Source organism: Myxocyprinus asiaticus, chromosome 39, assembly GCF_019703515.2.
Source record: "Myxocyprinus asiaticus isolate MX2 ecotype Aquarium Trade chromosome 39, UBuf_Myxa_2, whole genome shotgun sequence".
NCBI classification, from domain to species: Eukaryota; Metazoa; Chordata; class Actinopteri; order Cypriniformes; family Catostomidae; genus Myxocyprinus; species Myxocyprinus asiaticus.
Window position 1 is genome coordinate 10,033,621 of NC_059382.1, and position 18,756 is coordinate 10,052,376.

The following is an 18,756-nucleotide window of genomic DNA, read 5'->3' on the forward strand; positions in this document are numbered from 1 at the left end:
CCTCAATGTTGGTGAGAATGCAGAGACACCAGCTTGGCTACTGTGCAAATGTACTGCGCAGCAGAAGTCCACTGACTCTGAGTTTTGTTGATGCTAGCGCTCAACCATCTGTATGACATTCATATTCTCTTTGGCAAACGTCACCGCTTTGCTCTGTAATTTTGTCAAACTAATTATTTAGTTACTTCATATGAGCAATCATGGATCCAACATCTGGGCAGAAGTGTTTCATTTACAATATCCCAGAGATATTTATCAATATCTCAGTTTTAATCTCTTAGATGAGTTTATTCAATGAGACATTTGGAATAATTATGAAAGTATCAAGTTGTATATAGTTAATGTATTAATGACTTGATGCAATCTGGTTATTGCATTACATTGCTTGAAATGCAAAATGACAGCATGGGAATAAGATGACACGTTTTCAATATATCAACATTTAATTATTTTTTATTTTTTTTAGACAGCGTGGCAGAGTCATGCATCTATTTTTACTTTTTGTTTTTGAGAGGGCACCAATGGCAATCCTGGCTTACTTACAAAAGGAGAAAAATTTTTTTAATAACTTGGTTATACTTACAAGTGTAAGACATGTTAGTCTTTATAGTTTGGATTAAAATTCTGAAAAGTAAAAAAATATATATATTATTATTTATTTATTTTTTTGTACTGCAGAAACACTGGTATCGTGACATCTTTTTTATTTTAGTATTGACTTGGTACCGAAGTACACCTAAACCTAACCAACAGTGTCCTAAAAGCAAATGCGACATTTTCTGAAGCAACCACTTCATTTCGTGTTGCTTCTAGGACACTTTAGAATCTGGCACATAAAACTCAGTTTGCAAAAATTTTTATATATTAATGTTCATTCTATGAGACTAGGTTACATTTACATCAATAGTTAACTTGAACTAACAATACTTTTACAGCCCTTTTCTTGGTAAATGTTCATTTCTGCATTCTAATAACATTTTTACATTAAAAGTTGAATACGATAGCATTAGTTAATGCAATATGAACTAACATAAACAAAACAATTAACATTCAAAATCCCCAACATCAATGTTGTGCTGACCCTTGCTACTTATTTTGCTCCATGTCCTGGTTCTATAATGGAAAGACTGTGCTGAAGTTTAAAATGATGAGTCTCTGAGATCAGCTGCTGACAGACAGGAGATCAAGGGCTCAGAACAGCCAGCTGGAGCACTGATGGAATGAGACAGTTGCTGAAGTGGACAAACAGGACCTGACTTTGCAGTATTAATCATCCAGCAGTCTCTGTGCTAGACAAATGAATCTGAGAATAGCAAGTTGTAGGTCATCATTCCGGTGGACTCCATCAGAGTAAGTGAGCTAACACCACTCCCTTTCGAAGGAAACCTCACCATTGCGTAATGACACAATTGGGACTACATCTGTGGTCTCACGTGGTTTGAAGCCTGTATACAATCACGGCAATTTATTGGCTGATGGTGCTTAAGCGACTCCCATAGGGAGCCATGTCACGGGCTCTTTATAGGTGCACGATTAGTCTAAGCCCGTGTTTATTACTAGCGACTCACATCGAATCGAGGATTATATACATATTCTCCCTTTTGAGTGGCAACACAGGATGTCTTTTAGGAAGTGCTTACCTCCATGTACATGGTTTATTGTCGGTGAGGATTCCCACAACATGTGTGTGAGCTGTCTGGGCTTTCACCACGCGGAGGCCGCGTTGGAGGGCTCGGACTGCCCGCAGTATGATTTGATGAACATAAAGACACTCTGCATGAGGATTGCCTCCTTCAGGGTTTTGATTAGGCCACGTGTCTGCCAGCGCCTCGCATCCGCTTGACTTGTGGGAGGCCGATGTGGATGCTGAGGAGGGAGGTGAGCAGCAGGCCGACCTTCGGTTCTCTCTGTCCCTCTCTCTGAACTCGGCGTGACGTTCCGCCGTGGAATTCGCACACGGGCATTTATGTCCCAGTCCCAAGTCCCGTCCTTTGGTTTCCTTTGGCTCTGAGGATGCCATGTCAATGACTGCATCAGATTCTGACGATTTTGCGGGAAGCCAGGCCGAGGCCTGGCCTCCTAGCGGACGGATTTCCAATCCCTCGGCAACCTATAAGGAGTTGCTTGAAGTGATCACACGCAGTCGGAGGAGCATAAATAAATTTTGGATGACTGCTTTTTAGTGAGCCAGCGCGTGGCTATGCCTCGTAGGCCGCTCCCCTTTTCCCCGGACCTCCATCGTGAGATCTCCTGGGATCAACCTTACTTGGCCAGTGTTACGAATCATTCAGCCTCGGATTTTGCATATGTATGCTGTGCTGCTGAGCATGGATATACTGCGGTCCCAGTGGTGGAAGAGACGCTGGTGGCTCATTTTTCCCCATCCTTGGCGACCACATGGAAATCGAGGCCTACCCTTCCCTCGATGCCTTGCAAGGTGACTTCAGCATTGTTGAATAAAGCTTACTTGGCTTTAGGCCAGGCAGTGTCGACTTGGCATAGTAGTCTGGCCTGTTGGTGATGCAGTCCTAACGGTAGTAGAAACTTTCAGCGCGGTGAAACAGCAAACTGCTGCATTCCAGCAGATGTTTCCTCATCGTGAAAGATAGAAGCTTGCTACAGCTTCGGTGCGTTCACGTTTAGCATCATCTCAATATCCCACCAGAGAGCCACAGAAGGCGCCGGACATGAGTTTTGCACACCCTCCGAAGGACTGAGGTCCTTGAACATTCCCGCCATCACTTGCGTGCCCACGAAGGTGTTTGGAGGTTGGTACGGCTCCTTTCAAATGGCAGGCTGGACATCAGAAGCGAGTCTGACAAGCTTGCGATGAAACAACGGGTGAACTCCCATTCAGCAGATGAAATCGGACCGTTCAAATGTATACATTTCCTGCCTGTTTGCCCTTCGATTAATCTCGGGATGAGTTCGCCGTTGCACACGCTTCGAATGCCCGACAACCACATTACGACTCAGTCTCCACCCACAATTTGTGCTGGAGAACGAGCACTGAAAATTCCATCACCGAATTCAGCCTCTGTCTCCATGGCCACGGGTCTTGAGATATGCATGACGGAATTCAATATTCCACAATCACAAGTGTTCACAAAGTACACAGTTATAAACCCCACATGCTGTCCCCCCATAATGAATGCTGGGGCCTTGGTAGCAAACCAGCTTATTCCAAAAAGCATTTCTCCCAATGTTTATACACTCATTCCCATTCAAAAAACCAGGAAAGAAATGTCCCTGCTGTAAGCACACTTCAGGACGATAGTTATTTATGCCTAAATACAATAAAGGCAAAAACATTGTTAAACCCCCGTTCAATCAGCCACAGTGTTAGAGGCGCAAATGCTCCCCTCCACTGTGCGATTGCAGGGCAGCCACCAAAAATAAGCCAACAGTGCCATCTGGTGTTTGCTCATTGCGCTACAAGAGAGAATCATGCATTAATTCCTCTGTCTGCCTGTCTAATGGCTTGGCAGCAGTTACAAGGCATTTCGAATTGGGTAATTCGGATGATAGAGCATGGTTATGTTATTCAATTCACGCGGGCACCGCCAAAGTTCAGCTGAGTTCTTTCAACGGAGGTTTCTGTTCAGGAAGCTCCATTTTTGATTCGGAAAATTCACTCCCTCTTGCAAAAAGGGGCAATAGAATAGGTTCCCCCTGCGCAGAGAGAATGCTGTTTTTACAGCCGTCATTTCCTTGTCCCAAAAAAAGACAGCGGCTTACGTCCCATTCTGGATCTGAGGCATTTGAATTTCACTCTAATGAAATGCAGGTTCAGAATGCTGACGCTCAAGCAAATAATGTCACAGGTGCAGTGGGGGACTGGTTTGTGACAGTAGATTTGAAGGATGCTTATTTCCACATTCAAATTATGCCGAAGCACAGGCGTTTTCTCAGATTCACTTTTGGGGCAAAGCGTAACAATTTTGCATCCTGCCTTTTGGACTTGCGTTAGCACCTCGTACGTTCACAGAATGCATGGATGCAGTGCTGAAGCCCTTGAGGCTTCAGGGTATCTGTATTTTTAATAATCTCGTCGATTGGTTGGTGCTAGCTAACTCAGAGAGTCCAGCTGCCCAACACAGAGATGTTGTTCTCAATCACTTAAGCAGTCTAGGGCTGCGAGTCAACCTAGACAAGACCATTTTGTTGCCGAGGTAACAGATGCTGTTTCTAGGGGTGGACCTGTTATTAGCATTGGCATCGTTTAATAGGGTTGGTGATTTGCATGCCCTGTCGATCAATCCCTTGTGCATGTATTTTGCACCAGGTTTATTTAAGTTCGTGCTGAGACCTCGTTTGGGCTGTTTGCCTCAAGTCATCTCCACGTCCTTTCACTCACAGATTATTAATTTGCAGTCCTTTTCTCTTCCACCATTTTAATCAGAGGAGCATATGATGGTACATATGCTATGTCCAGTACGGGCTCTGCAGGTTTATGTTGTCCATACTAGCCAATGGCATAAGTCAGAGCAGTTGTTTGTGTGCTTTGGTGGCCGCAACAGGCCGTCTCATTGGATTTTGGATACAATTTTGAGTGCTTACGTGGCGCGTGGCTTGCCTTTGACTCCTGCATTACATGTTCTCTCTGTTTGAACAGGAGAAAGATCATGAGGTTTATATTTCTATAGCTCGCTTGTGCACCGCTATAAGCTTGCCACACTGGCTTAGGGAGTTGGCAGCTACTGTTCACATGGCGTGATGCTATTCGTTCCAGTTGCATCATTACGCAACGTCGAAGTTTCCTTCAAAAGGAATGTCTCGATTACGAACGGCCGCTGCCATGTGTGTTTATACTTGTGTCTTTTTAAGTTTTCATTAAACATTATTTTGATGGTTTGTCTGGTTCCTGCCTCCTCCTTTCCCTTTTAAACCTTGTTACATTGGTGCCAAAACCCGGGAGGGAGAAGGGATGTGCTGTCGGGGAGTCCTCGCCACTGCTGTCCGCCCAAAGGAGCAGCCACGGCCGTCCGCCGGGGGACGGAGGAGTCGCTGCTGGCAGCCTGGACGTGGAGGAATGGCCACTGTCCGCGAGGGGAGGAGGGGCTCACTGCTGGCCACCTGGAGCGGTGGAGCCACTGCCAGAGATGGAGGGTCTCGCTTCCGGTCGCCAGAACGCGGAGGGGCGTTCCATCCGCCAGTGGTCGGAGGACTCGCTCTGATCCGCCAGAGGGTGGAGGATTGGTTGAGAACCAGGTGACGGTGTGTCTGGGAACCGGCGAGAGAGAGAGCCACACGCAGCTGCCGTGTTTGTTTATGTTTGTGTCTTTTAAGTTTTCATTAAATATTATTTTGATGGTTCATCCGGTTCCCGTCTCCTCCTTGCCTATTTTAAACCTTGTTACAATATTCTATATATCATTCATTTTCACTAAACATTTCAGAATTTTGATTGTTGACTTTCCAATAACATTTTACAAATGTAGCCTTTTCTGCTTGTGGTTTACAAACAAAAGCACTCTTCTCTCTTTGTGTATTTTAAAGCAAGATAGCCATGCTCACCAATTCCTGGTCTCCTTATATTGGTCATACAGTCATATTGCCAAGCCAGGCATTCCATTGCAGATCCCACAAGAGGGGAAATGTTTGGCCCTGACCTCTGACCTTTGACACGTAAGCTGAGGCACAGCAGAAGGCCTCCATGTTCTCTCGGGAGGGTTTTCCCATCAGATGACTCCATTAGTGAATAAAGCTCAGACGCATTTACATTCACTGTGATTAAGGCCACACGCCTACCTGTTCCATGCATAGACAAATACAAAAGTGCTGGGAGGGTTAACACTGCTCTGTAAGCTCTCAAACAAGAGGAGAGCCGCACTGCTTCATGCTAAAGTCATTTTAAACTTATTTTAATAAAAAATGTAGGATTCAGGGTGAAAATACCTAAATATACTGTCACCTACTTTGTTTATCCAAGACATCTCAGTTAAGGGTTCAACTGCTCACATTACAAAAATCGTACAAAGCAATCTACTCTTTGTTATTGAGGTGATGCTGGCTAATATCAACAAGTTAAGTGTTATCTACAGCTTTTGTGGCATAATGTTGAATACCACAAAGATTAATTTGGACTTGTCCCTCCTTTTCTTAGAAAAACCAAAAATTGACAGTTATAAGCTTCACCTTTCTGCCTTTAAACCCTCCCAAAAAAATGTTCCATTAATACAAGCTAATACCCTGTTTTTCCTTTGATTTGGACATTAGCCTCTACCGTATTTCATTGTACCTTATTTCATTCATATATATATACATACATACATTTTATAATAATAATAATTCATGGTTAACACCAGAATAATATAGGGAAATCGTGCAGTTTAGACCCGAGGAATAAATCCCAGTTAAGGTCTTTGGTAAAGTTTGACAGTGAGCTGTGAAGTGAACTCCTCCAGCAGTGAGAGTGATGAAGAAAAGAGAGAGAGAGAGAGAGAGAGAGAGAGAGAGAGAGAGAGAGAGAGAGAGAGAGAGAGAGTTACGAGCTGAAGGAGAAACTTCAAACAAAACCACATCTGTCCTGACACTCGGTGACTCCAGATAGCGGCGGCACGTTTCCTTGACACGACCGACGTGTGTATCAAAAACTGGATTATTTCGTGAGATTATTAGCCTGCCACATTATTCGACATGTATTTATTTTTCGGGAAAGTTTCTAGTTGCGATTTGTGGCTACGGGACAGCTCTTGAGCCAGGTGAAGAGGAGGACAAGGGGTCTCGCGCTCACTCAAAGAAATAACTGGAGTTCAGCGCACGAGACACTGGTTGATTATTATGCGCGCGGATTCATGATGACAGCGAAACGAAAGTCGCTCAGACTGAAACTCAGACGGTCATTCAGCGAGCAACTGCGAGAATCAACGTCCAAAGCATGGGATTTATTATGGAAAAGTGTCAGAGAGAGAAGACTCGCAGGTCAGTGACACGAAGTTCGCGTGTGGAGTGAAGTTTTCAATGTATTGACAGTTCAAATACTCGCGCTCGTTCTGTAGGAGATTATAAATTGTTTCTAATGCTGAAAGTTATTGGCTGTGATTTAGATGATCAATTACATAACTGATGTGCACAACAGGATTAAAATAGTTTACTACATGACTCCTATTGTGATTATAGAGGGTTGATGGTGATGTTATTTAACCTTGCATTATTTTTATTTATTGCAGCAACAGTAGCTTGTATTACATTATATTATGTTATTATATTGTATTATATTATATTATATTATATTATATTATATTGTCTTATATTGTCTTATATTATATAATCTATCTATCTGTCTGTCTGTCTGTCTGTCGTCTGTCTGTCGTCTGTCTGTCTGTCTGTCTGTATATAGATAGATATAGTGACTGAAAAAGAAAATAAATCTTGTAATGTTGTATGCTATTAAACCACGTTTGATTGATTTGCAAAAATTATTTTGGTTTATAGTAGTATTAATAAGTCAGTAGATTTAATGCACACGTTTTATAATGCTCTTCATCCTGTATTGAAGGGGAGTTTTGCATCAATACTGAGTGGCAGACTCATTTATTCAAGTGTAAATTTGCAGAAACTATTGTATAATCTGGAATTATAAACATACAGTCTCTGTTGACGTCTTCAGTGTGAGGAGACAAGAACACTTTATATGACCACTAGATGTCAGTCAATGCAATGCTGTGTTCAATGGAAAACCCTTGTAATCCCTTGTCATTTTCTATTGGAGTGCTTTATGGTGATCCATCTGTTTGTTTTATTGGACAGTAATTAAGAGTCTGCTGTAATTCGGTCTGAACCTTTCAGAGCTTGTATATTTGTCTTGCTCAGCATTCTTTGTTTGTTTGGCTACATGCGTGGGCTGCCATGGGGATGATGATGAAATTAAGAGGCATTGTTTGCATGCCTCTTACGTTCATTTCCATATATGTATTTTAGCAATGTGATGTGCCATGCAGGTGGCAGTCATGTGCACGGTCTGGCCTGGTTGTTTATACACAAGTCAAACAATGTGGAGCCTTTTATGGCATGACGGTGGATAGCTCATTGTGGCTCCCAAGAGGGGAACATTTGAATCTGACTTGGGCCTCTATTAAAAGTACAACTATGAAGGATATTCTGGCACGTAGAGCCCCCCATTCCAGCTTTGTCCTTTGAATCAAGGTTTATTGTGAAAAGGCTTTTAAAAAAAACAAGGACATTTTGATAGAATGAGAAAAAGAGTACTGATGATTAGTTTGATTGAAAGTGTGGCCAAGTCTCACACAGCAAAATTTTTGAACTTTCAGCATAAAGTCTAGTCCACATAGCAACTTATTGTGGCCGAGAACTGCCTACTTAGACAGGAAGAGAACGTATGACCAACATGAAAAGTGACCAAAAACTATTATTTTTGATTAATGTGCCAGTTATGGTGAGTTTATCTGAAATAGGCTACATCAGCTAGGTTTCCGTCCAAGTTGCGAATTTCATTTATGCGAAAACCATAATATCGCAAAAACAATGTGCAGATAAAGCCACGTTTCCATCCCATGTGTTTAAAAGAACAAAATCGTCACATCTGGGGAAATTGTAGCCACTGTGACTCTTTTATTAATAAAATAATTGCGGTTTATAACATGAATACAAAACACTCTAAAGAACTTACTCATGTCTGGGTGACGCACACAGTTCTGGGAGTCCGATCTCTATGTGTGTGCGTTCCGTCGTCCTTATGTCTATCCTTATGTCTTTACTGTGCGGATCTAGTATACAGTTGTGCTCAAAAGTTTGCATACCCTTGGATAATTGGTGATATACACTATATTGCCAAAAGTATTCGCTCATCTGCCTTTAGATGCATATGAACTTAAGTGACATCCCATTCTTAATCCATAGGGTTTAATATGACGTCGACCCACCCTTTGCAGCTATAACAGCTTCAACTCTTCTGGGAAGGCTTTCCAGAAGGTTTAGGAGTGTGTTTATGGGAATTTTTGACCATTCTTCCAGAAGCGCATTTGTGAGGTCAGACACTGATGTTGGACGAGAAGGCCTGGCTCGCAGTCTTCGCTCTACTTCATCCCAAAGGTGCTCTATCGGGTTGAGGTCAGGACTCTGTGCAGGCCAGTCAAGTTCTTCCACACCAAACTCGCTCATCCATGTCTTTATGGACCTTGCTTTGTGCACTGGTGCGCAGTCATGTTGGAACAGGAAGGGGCCATCCCCAAACTGTTCCCACAAAGTTGGGAGCATGGAATTGTCCAAAATCTCTTGGTATGCTGAAGCATTCAGAGTTCCTTTCACTGGAACTAAGGGGCCAAGCCCAGCTCCTGAAAAACAACCCCACACCATAATCCCCCCTCCACCAAACTTCACAGCTGGCACAATGCAGTCAGACAAGTATCGTTCTCCTGGCAACCGCCAAACCCAGACTCGTCCACAAGATTGCCAGATGGAGAAGCATGATTCGTCACTCCAGAGAACGCGTCTCCACTGCTCTAGAGTCCAGTGGCAGCATACTTTACACCACTGCATCCGACGCTTTGCATTGCACTTGGTGATGTATGGCTTGGATGCAGCTGCTCGGCCATGGAAACCCATTCCATGAAGCTCTCTACGCACTGTTCTCGAGCTAATCTGAAGGCCACATGAACTTTGGAGGTCTGTAGCGATTGACTCTGCAGAAAGTTGGCGACCTCTGCGCACTATGCACCTCAGCATCCGCTGACCCCGCTCTGTCATTTTACGTGGCCTACCACTTTGTGGCTGAGTTGCTGTCATTCCCAATCGCTTCCACTTTGTTATAATACCACTGACAGTTGACTGTGGAATATTTAGTAGCGAGGAAATTTCACGACTGGACTTGTTGCACAGGTGGCATCCTATCACAGTACCACGCTGGAATTCACTGAGCTCCTGAGAGTGGCCCATTCTTTCACAAATGTTTGTAGAAGCAGTCTGCATGCCAAGGTGCTTCATTTTATACACCTGTGGCCATGGAAGTGATTGGAACACCTGAATTCAATATTTTGGATGGGTGAGCGAATACTTTTGGCAATATAGTGTATGTACCATTTTTAAAGAAAACATGAGTGAGCAGGCAAAACACATTTCTTTTATTTCTTATGGGATTCATGTTCAACTGAAAAATGAAATGACCCCTGTTCAAAAGTCTGCATAACCTTAGTTCTTAATACTGTGTATTGCCCCCTTTAGCATCAATGACAGTGTGCAGTCTTTTGTAATAGTTGTCTGTGAGGCCCCAAATTCTTGCAGGTGGTATAGCTGCCCATTAGTCTTGGCAAAATGCCTCCAGGTCATGCAAAGTCTTTGGTTGTCTCGCATGAACCGCACGTTTGAGATCTCCCCAGAGCGGCTCGATGATATTAAGGTCAGGAGACTGTGATGGCCACTCCAGAACCTTCACCTTTTTCTGCTGTAACCACTGGAGGATCAACTTGGCCTTGTGCTTAGGGTCATTGTCGTGCTGGAAAGTCCAAGAGCGTCCCATGCACAGCTTTCGTGCAGAAGAATGCAAATTGTCTGCCAGTATTTTCTGATAACATGCTGCATTCATCTTGCCATCAATTTTCACAAGATTTCCCGTGCCTTTAGAGCTCACACACCCCCAAAACATCAGTGAGCCACCACCATGCTTCACAGTGAGGATGGAATTCTTTTCACTATAGGCCTTGTTGACCCCTCTCCAAACATAGCGCTTATGGTTGTGACCATAAAGCTCTATTTTGGTCTCGTCACTCCAAATTACAGTGCGCCAGAAGCTGTGAGGCATGTCATGGTGTTGTCGGGCATATTATAACGGGGCTATTATAAAGGCTTCTTTCTGGCAACTCAACCATGCAGCTCATTTTTGTTCAAGTATCGTCGTATTGTGCTCCTTGAAACAACCACACCGTCTTTTTCCAGAGCAGCCTGTATTTCTCCTGAGGTTACCTTTCTTGGTCTGCCTGACCTTGGCTTGGTATCAAGAGATCCCTGAATTTTCCACTTCTTAATAAGTGATTGAACAGTACTGACTGGCATTTTCAAGGCTTTGGATATCTTTTTATATCCTTTTCCATCTTTATAAAGTTCCATTACCTTGTTACGCGACAGTTCTTTTCTGCACCCCATGGCTCAGTATCTAGCTTGCTCAGTGCATCCACGTGAGAGCTAAAAACTCATTGACTATTTATACACAGGCACTAATTGCAATTTGAAAAGCCACAGGTGTGGGAAATTTACCTTTAATTGCCATTTAAACCTGTGTGTCTCACCTTGTGTGTCTGTAACAAGGCCAAACATTCAAGGGTATGTAAACTTTTGATCAGGGACATTTGGGTGATTTCTGTTATCATTATGATTTAAAAAGGAGCCAAACAACTATGTGATGATAAATGGCTTCATATGATCACTATCCTTAAATAAAAGTTTTTTGCATGATCAGTCATATTTTCAAAATCAATGCCAAAATTTCACAATTTATGCCAGGGTATGCAAACTTTTAAGCACAACTGTATATATACATATATATATATATATATATATATATATATATATATATATATATACATGTATATGTATATATATATATATGTATATATATATATATATATATGTATATATATATATATATATATATATATATATATATATATATATATATATATATTTAAGTGTCAATAAACCTGCTCTACGGCACAGTTCATGTATGTATTCGATTTACTTGCTCTCCAAACACTATACAGGCTTTGGATTTTTAGGATACTGTTATTTCAGGATGACCAGAGCTACATTTCAGATGCGATGATTGGTCTGCTGGTTAGTCCAGTTATGAACGTTATTCAGCCAAATGACTTTTTTAATCTTGTATTCCTAATACATTCAATAGGCATTTATTCGGTAAATGTGTTTCCATCATAGTTTATGCACATTTCTTCTTATAGAATAAAACATTTATCCACCTCAAGCAAGCTTATATGTTTTTTAAGCGCATTTTGGAGATTTTTTTTTAGCATCTTTTTATGCAATATCAAATACCCAAATTGTGCATAACCATATGTGAATTGAAACCCAGCTATTGCCACAATAAAAGAATGGCATGGAAAGAAAACATTCTAATAATGGTGTGCCAGTCTTTGTGAACAGTTAAAAAAAACACTGAAAAATAACGGGAAACATTTTTTTATAATGACTTTGTGAGTTTCTGTCCGTCCAAAGGTAGCACTGATTATTTCCACTAATAATCGGAATATAAACTATAACTTGTACTAAAAGCCTCAATCAAACAAAAATAAAATCATAGTCTAACATGTAGAGGCATCATTCAAATCCACTGACAAGCCATTCTCAAAAGAGCCACTTAAATTAAAGACAGCAGCAATCAAGGCAATGATACATGGGTTACTGATAGACAGATCACAACAACATTTAGCTCATTTTGCTCACAATCCAGTCACTTTTACCATATAAAGTTACCCTTAAAGAGAGGAACAGGTTCCTCAAAACACAGTGGCAGAAAACTCATAAATGTGATGTGGCTTTGACATTTTCAATGGTAGGTTCAATCAAACTAGAAGTCCGAGGAGACAGCAAAAACATTTTGTTGTCTGCCTTTTCTCTCCTTGCTGGAGTGAAGTGTAAGCACCTGCTGGTTTTATCTGGCCCATACCCACATTCAACAACTCTTCCCAGAAACCCACAGAGTAAATATTATGCCGATAACTTTTCTTTCCACTGCTATGTTGATATCTTAGCTCTCTGTATGTCTTCAAGTTGTGGAGTCAGCATCCTAGGCTCAAGTTTCTTCTCAGCCAGGACGTTTTACTGGAACTTTATTGGAAATCAGCAATCATATTTAAGAGGCTTCTTTTTGTCTCGAGTCTAATTTGACCTAATTTTGAAAGCCATAAACCTGTTTATTATGTTTCCATCAGATTGTTAATATTAAGCTTGATGGTGCAGTAGCAATACGTTTACGTTTCTTGGCAGATTCTGCCTGGTGGAAAAAAACACTAATGGAGTACCAAGACAATGTCAAGAGGTGCTAATATGAAAGAAGTGCAGTCTGTACAGTATCTTAGAACCCATCCTCTACTACAGTATATCAGTAATTCTCAACTTGCTTTAGGACCAAAATTTTACATTGAACCTCAAGAGGTGCCCCCTAAATTTGCCCCAAAATACCTTAGAGTTTTATTGGATGTACAGCCTTTGTCTTCGTCAGCAACAAAATACATGGAAAGCATATTCTCCTCCCTATTAAAAGCTGATAAGCCTATTTATTTTGTTATCCTAACTATCCACGGTTATATGGCAAGTTGCAATTTATTATTTGCATTTAGCATGGTTCTTTTCCAGTTGTCCGTGACTGAAAAGAAATTCTGTTAAAGTTACAGTACAAGGTTGCCAGAAACTTATTGTACAAAATACGGTGACAATGTTTCAGGCTCTGCAGGATGTATTTTTGATGCCTGTATATTTTACAGTTCACTACTTTTTATATACAGTATGTCTGCTTTTCAATTTAAAATGTATCGGTAATCACCGTAGTAACTACAAAAGGCCACATGAATACTTAAAGTTCATCAAGAGTGGCGCAATAATTCGAGGAGCAATAATTAATACACATATAGAGACAGTGTTAAGTGTCACTTACACAAACACAAAATACCATTAGGGTAACACATGTCATGTGATACTAAAATAATGCATTATACTGTACATTAACTAAACTACATAAAATATAACACAGAACACCCCAATGTACATACTGTAACTGATATTAAAAATAAGAAGAAACAGAACTATTCCCATTAATTTAAATGAAATGTAATGGGTCACGCAGGGACTTCCGAAAGTGCCCAATTATTGTTTTTTGCTGTAATTTTAAAAATAGTTTACCGTAAAGCGTACATGTATTCTCTTGATAAACATAATATACATTTTAATGTACAAAATTACATGTATTGTCTTGTTAAATACAGTATATTATTATTTTTTACCATGTATCCTACGGTAACTACCCGTTAACTAATTAAAGTTTTTTTTACTGTAGCATTTTTACTTTCTTTTACCATTAAAATGAAGGATTTTATTTACAGTGCAACAGACCTGAGACTCATTTTTGGGTCCTGACCCACCAGTTGTGAACTACTGCTCTACTATATCCCTGTTGTGTTTATAACTGAATTGCAGTTCAAAGATCTGAGGGTTAGATTTCCCTTATGTTGTTGCCATCGAGTTCAAACCTGTCGAGGCTAGTTTGATATGGAGCAATGCTTCCATTCACTTTAAGGACATACAAAACTGTTGCATGTTTTCAGACATGTTTAAATAGTTTAAATTTGTGAGAATAATTAGTTTTAAACATTTAATTATATGCCTTAAAGGATTAGTTCACCCAAAAATGAAAATTGTCTCATAATTTAGTCACCCTCATGCCATCCCAGATGTGTATTACTTTCTTTCTTCTTCAGAACACAAATGAAGATTTTTAGAAGAATATTTCAGCTCTGTAGGTCCATAAAATGCAAGTGAATGGGTGCCAAATTTTTGAAACTCCAAAAAGCACTTATAGCCATCATAAAAGTAATCCATAAGACTCCAGTGAATTAATTAATGTCTTCTGAAGTGAAAATCTAGGTGTGTGTAAGAAATAGATAAATATTTAAAACTTTCTTTACTAAAAATTCACGAGGGTTGAGGTCAAGCGCATTGGCAAGTTCTTTCAAGAACTGACGCGTGAAATACAAAGAAAAAAACCTCCAGAAGCACAGTGTTGTTTACAACAGAAGAGCATAGACAATCATACATAGATGCCTCATTCGGCTGGTTTGGATATGTCAACTGCGCTGCCATCTTGGAACGGTGAACAAGTGAGTGAGTGGACAAGACGCTGCATAAACTGCTTTTGTGTGGACACAGAATCACGTTCAATAGGAACAGCTGCTAATAAGGGATCTATGTATGAATATCTATGCAGTGGAGGCTTTCGCGCTTACGTCACGCAAGAGGCAGTTTGAACTCCACCCTCCTCAACGAGCTGGCCAGAAGCAAACATTTTTAGTAAAAAAACAAAAAAACAAAAACGTTTTAAATATTGATCTATTTCTAACAAACACCTAGCGTTTCACTTCAGAAGACATTAATAAGACCACTGGAATCATATGGATTATTTTTTATGATGGCTATGTACTTTTTGGAGCTTCAAAAAATTGGCACCCATTCACTTGCATTTAATGGACCTACAGAGCTGAAAAATTGTTCTAAAAATCTTCATTTGTGTTCTGCTGAAGAAAGACAGTCATACACATCTGGGATGGCATGAGGTTGAGTAAATTATGAGAGAATTTTCATTTTTGGATGAACTATTCCTTTAATAATTCTGAGCCATTAATGCAACAGTTTCCAAGGTGTCCCTGTCCCTTCAGTGCAACTGTGTATTAGAGAGAGAGAGAGAGAGAGAGAGAGAGAGAGAGAGAGAGAGAGAGAGAGAGAGAGATGAGAGAGAGAGAGCACATGGAATGTGCATTCTTTGGCGAGCAGTACGCATGGTCTGTTCTCTCCTCCACGTTTGCATACATTTATTCTGAGAGCTGTCAGACATTTGTCTTTGGCTCCAGTATAGAGATGATGAGAGTCTTGGCACAGTCTGGTTTGGCTCTGAATATTGAACTGAAGCAGGCAAAGCAATCAGCTCTGCATAACATTTTTGATCTGTTTTCAACAACACATTTTGTACAGAAATCTAGAAATGTTTTGGAGAAGCAGTAATGTACAGAAAAATCTTTGTCAGAAGTAGGTGTCAGTGGATGAGTCAAGTCAGTTAGAATTTGCATCACTCAAAATTAGGAAGGAATACGGCTCATTGTAGCCAGGGGCATAATGTTTAAGAAGACCTGTTCTTGCTCTTACTGTATTGCTGTAAGCACCTGAGCTTTGTTTGAAATGATCAGTCTACGGTCTTTACTAACTAGCTGTAACTTTAATGGCTTTGTGGAATGTTTTGTCATTTTTTTAAACGAAGTGGGTATTTCAGAGCACTTAATCAATCAATCAAATTTGTGTCATTTTCCATTTAAAACCTCCACCTGTAAAGATATCAATCGTAAGTCGAGATATATCCATCAAAGTGAAATAATGTATATAATGATGTAAGGGTAATGTTTTTTCAGTACAATAGTCTGGCTCATTATGCTGTAAAATGGGGTCAGCTGAGTGCATGGTTACATTACCACATATTTCCTTCATTTAAACCTTAGCATCTGCGCCAGAAATGGAGTAAAGCTGTCATGGCTTGAAGGATTACAAAACATTAAGTGCAATGCAATAATAAAAGCAATTAATCGTTACATTATATTTATGCTATGGCCAAAAACAGAAGCCAAAACGTATCCATGAAATATTACTTTATGCTTTTCACTTTGTTCTGGACTGATTCAACGCAAAACTTATAGGGATAGTTCAACCAAATATGAACATTCTCTCATTATTTACTCACACTCATGGCATCCCAGATCACAAACAAAGAAAAATATCTCAGCTCTGTGGGTTTACTGAAACATTACTTTTATGTTTCCTTTATGTGATTTTTGAAGCTACAAAGGTCTGATCACCATTTACTTGCATTGTATGGACCTTTAGAGCTGAGATATTTTTCTAAAAATCTTTGTGTTTGTCTGAAGAAAGAAAGTCATACACATCTGGGATGGCATAAGGGTGAGTAAATGATTATAGAATTTTCATTTTTGGGTGAACTATCCCTTTAACGTAAGTGCTGGTCTATAGCTGGTAGCTTTAGTTTTCACTGTATTTAAAAGTATGTTCACATACATAATCTTACACTGATTATGCGGTTTAAGCAGAGAACATTAATGTTTTAATGCAATTAATGTAAATATAAGGTCATGTAAACACCTCAAACAGTTCTCTTTTATCAGAGTATGGGGGAAAAATTCATGTGGTTTAAGCAAAAACCCATCGGCACATGTAGATTTTTGCACATTACCCCGAAATCACATTGCATGTATACAGCTTTACTGCTGTTTTTACAGACTAATCCAATGTGCGCAATACAAAGCGTTGCAAATACAAAGCGAATGTCTGCTTTCAACATCAAAAGCAGAAAATAATTTGCTGATTTCAAATATCATGTAAATGCATTTTTCTTGCATTGTCAGAGTTTTTCAGTAAGCTAATTTTTATTGTAATCAAGGTATTGGAGTGAATGCAAACAGACTCAGTGTTGTAGACCAATGTGATTTCATAAGTATTTGTATGCAAAATTTGGTTTTAGCACACATGTATTTGTACTGGATGAACACTAAAACGCACAAAATTACAGTATTGACAACATCTAAAACATAAAGCTTTTTGCATATGTAAAATGTATAAATAAAAATGTATCTATCTGTACACTACGAATACCTACGAATAAAATTGCCCATACTGTTATAAATGCAAACACACAGTGAAACAGTATGTAATGTATGAAGCATTATTATTTTATACAGTATATACATGAGTAAGGACATCTATATAAAAAATACAACATAATGTGTAGTTAACCCACTCTTTAAGAGCGCTGAGTGGACTGTTCAAACAAATCGCACCATTAGGTTTGGTATGTCACTCAGAAACCTGCTTCGGAAGTTACACCTGTACTCAACAGATCACGTACTGTACTTGGTTTATAAGCTCAAACTTTGAGTCAACATATGAGATCATTTGCAATGTAGCCAAAGGCACTCGACATAGACCGTTCTAACATCTAAAAATGGTTACGGAGTAGAAAACACGTACCTCTCCTGTGGTGAGGGGCATCGGAGTGAGGGATTAGGGTAGTTTATGTAAAAATAGCAACAGGATTGCAGGCGCTGTTTGAATTGTGGTCTTTGTGCGGTTTTTAGCATGGTTAGTGTGTGCCAGTCGGGGAGGGGGCGCAGAATGTGTTTAAATTGGTGTCGTGCCCATTCGTACCCTATTCACTTGTTTATGTGCTTGCTTGCTCACACATAGACACACAGAGAGAGAGACATAACACATGCTAACAATAAATATACTGTATGCTGTGCACTAGGGCCTTAAGAGTAACTGACTCTGGTCCACAGAGAGTGGAACTGTTTGCAACGATGTGGAGTCTATTTTAAGTTGAAGACTCAGGTTGTTCCATGAAGCGATGGAATGGCCACAGTTGCAAACCTTCCATTCATTACCATTTTTTTGTTTTTGTTAAAGAATTGTGCAATTTTTCCTTCATTTTTGCATTTTATTCATTCACATGCATGGCAAACAGCCTGAAATACAAATTCTGATGTAGAAGAAGAAGCCTTTATTTTTGTCACACATTATACATTTGCATATATACGGTGAAATTATTATTATTATTTTTTCCACATTTCCCAGCTAAGCTGGGGTCAGAGTGCAGGGTCAGCCATGGTACAAAAAAGTGCTTAGGTTCATGTGTAAGAGGCCGTTTACACCGAACACCTTTTTGCATCCATCAGCGCTGTTTTTTTTGTGGTTTTTTTTTGTAAACATGCGCTAGATGGACGTCTTTGCAGTTTTTTCAGTGTCTTTTGCAGGTTAAAAAATGTTCGGTTCTATTCATTGTGCTGCATCTAGCTTTTTTAGCACAAGAATGCATTCGATGTGAATGGCCCTTTAGACTGCTATGATGAACAGATGGTAAGCATGCAATTCAAAAAGTTATCTGCTTTATAGGTAGGCTGCTTGTAAATGAACAACTTATAAGAAATTAACTGTCTACCTACTGGACAAGTTTATGCA

General features: G+C 40.0%; 1 protein-coding gene across 3 annotated transcripts in view; it reads left to right on the top strand.

Moving 5' to 3' along the window:
* The window catches only part of stard13b (StAR-related lipid transfer (START) domain containing 13b), a 131,048-nt gene that overhangs the window by 52,444 nt on the left and 59,848 nt on the right, over positions 1–18,756 (top strand). Inside the window, exon 1 of one of the 3 annotated variants that reach the window (XM_051679568.1) lies at positions 6,560–6,924. The exons of the other annotated variants lie outside the window; for them this stretch is intronic. Within the exon in view, the coding sequence (XP_051535528.1) occupies positions 6,798–6,924 (127 nt within the window). The 5' untranslated portion in view covers positions 6,560–6,797. Of the gene's footprint in view, positions 1–6,559; positions 6,925–18,756 lie in introns of those variants that run through there. 3 annotated transcript variants of the gene reach the window in all.